The 3,301-nt window shown below is 33.0% G+C and overlaps 1 protein-coding gene across 1 annotated transcript in view; it reads right to left on the bottom strand.

The window, feature by feature from the left end:
• Positions 1-336: 336 nt before the first annotated feature.
• The window catches only part of LOC104849738 (olfactory receptor 4F21-like), a 4,965-nt gene continuing 2,000 nt past the window's right edge, over positions 337-3,301 (bottom strand). The window contains exon 2 of the mRNA XM_010606265.2: positions 337-376. Coding sequence (XP_010604567.2) covers positions 337-376 — 40 coding nt within the window. The remainder of the gene's footprint in view (positions 377-3,301) is intronic.

Below are 3,301 nucleotides of genomic sequence, written 5' to 3'. Positions count from 1 at the left end.
TTTTTTTTTTTTTTTTTTTTTTTGTTTTTTTGAGACAGGTTCTCACTATGTAGTTGAGACTGAAGCGGAATTCACTATGTAGCCCAGGTTGGTCTCAAACTCACAGAGATCCTCCTGCCTCAGCCTTTCAAGTGCTGGGATTACAGGAGTGTGCCACCATGCCCGGCTATTCATTTTCTTACTTTATGTATATTTTTCAGGAACAATGAACTGATATTTGAACAAATCATAGAAGCTACAAAAGTAGAACAAAATTACATTGGGAAAATTTTACTTGATTATTTTCAAAGCTTCATGCAGTTTTAACAAGCACTATAAAATTCATACATTTTAAAATTATGAATTTTTAGTAAACTCATAGAGCTGGGTAACCATTGTCACAGTTCAATTTTAGAACAATTCTGTAGTTAATTTTCAGTTCTACTCCCAGACTTGGGCAACAAGCAATTTATTTCTTGCTTCAACTTATATACTTTATTTGGATATATCATATACATAAAATCACACACAATGTAATCTTCAGTGATTGGGTTCTTTATCTTATCCTTTTAAATTTTAAAATAACAGCTTTATTGAGACATAACTCACATAGCCACAAGCTTCACCCTTAAAAAAGCACAACTTAATTATCACATTGCCAAAGCCAGTCCGCACTTTAGAAAATAGAGTTTCTTTTTCTAGTACTGAGCATCAACCCAGGGCTTTGCATATGCTAGGCAAGCATTCCACCAATGAGTTGCCTATTCAGGCTCGAAAACAGCTTTTTATTTATATATTTAACTAATTCTCTCTTTTTTTAAATTTAAGGAGAGGATAACATTGTGTGATTTCAAAACCAATATGCCAGGGAATGAGCACCATTTAAGCTTCTAAACAATCACATATTCTTAATTTCTCTGTGCTTTAATTTTCTGCCGAGAATGTGAGAATGTATGTGTCAGTACAATATATGTAAAGTGCTTAGAAGTTTTAATATAGTGCTTTTCGCATTCATCTACGTTGTAGCATATATCTGTAACTTTATCGCTGAAGAATGTCCCCTTATTTGCACTGATCAAGTTATGGAAATTGACAGTTTGCTATCCTTATCATTGTACCTTTGGACATTTTCAGCTATCTCTTCTGGTTGTCACAAAATATATTGTAAGTTGTTGTGAACTATAACAATTGTTCTGTGCTAAAGAACACCAGAACGTTTTCCTTCTACCTTACTGGGTTTAATATTCAACACCTAGCCCAAACTCTACCCTGTAGGAGGCATAATATTCAGTTAAAACAATCTATCCCATACTTTTCTACTGTAAGTTTATATTTTAGCATCATAGTAGCTGGTTGTCCACTTCAGTAGCTGCATCTGGGGGATACAGGAAGCAATTTTTGTGTTTACCATTTGATACAAGTACCTGAGCATTGCACATTGTATGCACAAATTGAAAAATCACATGGTAACGTACCAATTATTTGTACAATTATTACATTTCCAATCTTGAAATCTTTTTTTAGATTCAGATTACCTATTTTATAGCAAAGAAATTTCAAAACGAATGACAAAAACAGAACCCATTAATTTCAAATATATTGTAACAACTGAGAGCTGTCAATTTGATGGAACACTGGAACAGTCTTTCAAAGTTGCAACTGAGATGAGAACATAGACACATCCTGAAACATCAGGATCTAGGCTTCAAAAGATATTTTTTGAGTCACTGATCTGTACAAAGTCCTCTATACCCTAGTCATGAAATATGTAGTCTTTGAAACCCAAGGATACAAAACTAAGAAGAATTTTTTACCAGTCAGTGATCTTGAATACTTTCTGTTTTCTGTTTCTAAAATTTTATCTTTTTGTAGAATCTGTAAAATCCATTTTTGGGAACAGTACAGATTCTAATAAATCAAAAAATTTAACTGCTTTCATATTATTTGAGTTTCCTTAGGTTGGAAGACTAACAGGCAGAAAAATGAACAACCTCACATTTTTATTACATTAATTTTACTTTATTGGTACATTTTATTTTTATGCATTTATTTTGTTATTTAAAATTAATTTTATTTGTACATTTTTAAATATAAACAGCAATAACATTGATCAAAGGGAATTTGTGCATGCTATATCTTGATTTCTCTTTTTCTCCCAATTTTCTTCTCTCCTCCACCCCTCCTTATTTATAAAAGCTGTTTCCATTTTTTTCTTTCCTAATTTTTTCCCTTTTCCCCCCTCCTCCTTTCAGTGTCCCTTTGAACGGTTCCTTCCTATTTCATATTGAATAGATGCAACTTGAGACAGTACTCTTATAAAATAAGTTGGATACATGTGTAAATATCACATTGTCTTTTGGGTGTGAAAAACTGAAAGAGTATATAAGACCAAAAAATGGTATATTTTAGATATACACAGTGATAATATTCATCATAAGGAATTTGTACGTGTACATGATATGCCTTGCTTCATCTTTTTTTTCCCATTCCTCTCCCCATTTTTAACCCCGTCCCCTCCTTATTTACAAAAGCTTTGTTTCTACTTCTCCTTCTATTCTTTTTTCTCATCCTTTCCATAACATATTTTAATCCAATATTTATTTATTTATTTTATTCTAATTAATTTTATTGGTACATTTAAGGTATACAATATAATGACCTTCATCATTGGAAATTTGCACCTTTACATAATCCACCTTCGTTCTTATTTTTTCCCCACTCCCTGCCCTCCTTTCAACCCCTACCTGCACCCTATGTACAATACTTAATAAAGATAAAGATGCTATTTCATGGTGGACAGTGAAGTGAAGAGTTCTGTTACTAGGCATACACTAAGGTACCACTACTGGTGGTTTCATGATTTATGGAAACTATAAAAGGATAACTGTAGCAATAATATTTTAGCAAGAACGTTTTAACGAGAAGCTCAAACTGCTCATAAGTGAAGTGGGTTACTTCATGTATCAAACAACCTAAATCAGCAGAATACTGGGTGGAAATGTGGCCACTTTAGAATGGGAAGTTGATGAGAGAATGATGACTGTCAATTAGGAGGGAAAATGTAGCATATCTCACTACTCTATGATTTTCTCTGTGTGTGTGTGTGTGTGTGTGTGAAATTGTTAACAAATGTAACTGGGAAGATTTACAGGGTAAAGTGGAATTAAGTGGGGGCCCAGTGTTTTAAAATTGAATAGGATAGGGCCGGGGATTTGGCTCAGTGGTTCTGCTGCCTGTTTTGTAAGCTCAAGGCCCTGAGTTGGATTCCCTGTACAAAAAAAAAAAAAAAAAAAAAAAAAAAAAAAAAAAAAAAATAAAAGAG

This window comes from Fukomys damarensis, unplaced genomic scaffold, assembly GCF_012274545.1.
Source record: "Fukomys damarensis isolate Sample0158 unplaced genomic scaffold, DMR_v1.0_HiC HiC_scaffold_17, whole genome shotgun sequence".
Taxonomy (NCBI): domain Eukaryota; kingdom Metazoa; phylum Chordata; class Mammalia; order Rodentia; family Bathyergidae; genus Fukomys; species Fukomys damarensis.
Note: the sequence above shows the minus strand (reverse complement) of the source record. Positions and strands in the feature narration are given on the sequence as shown.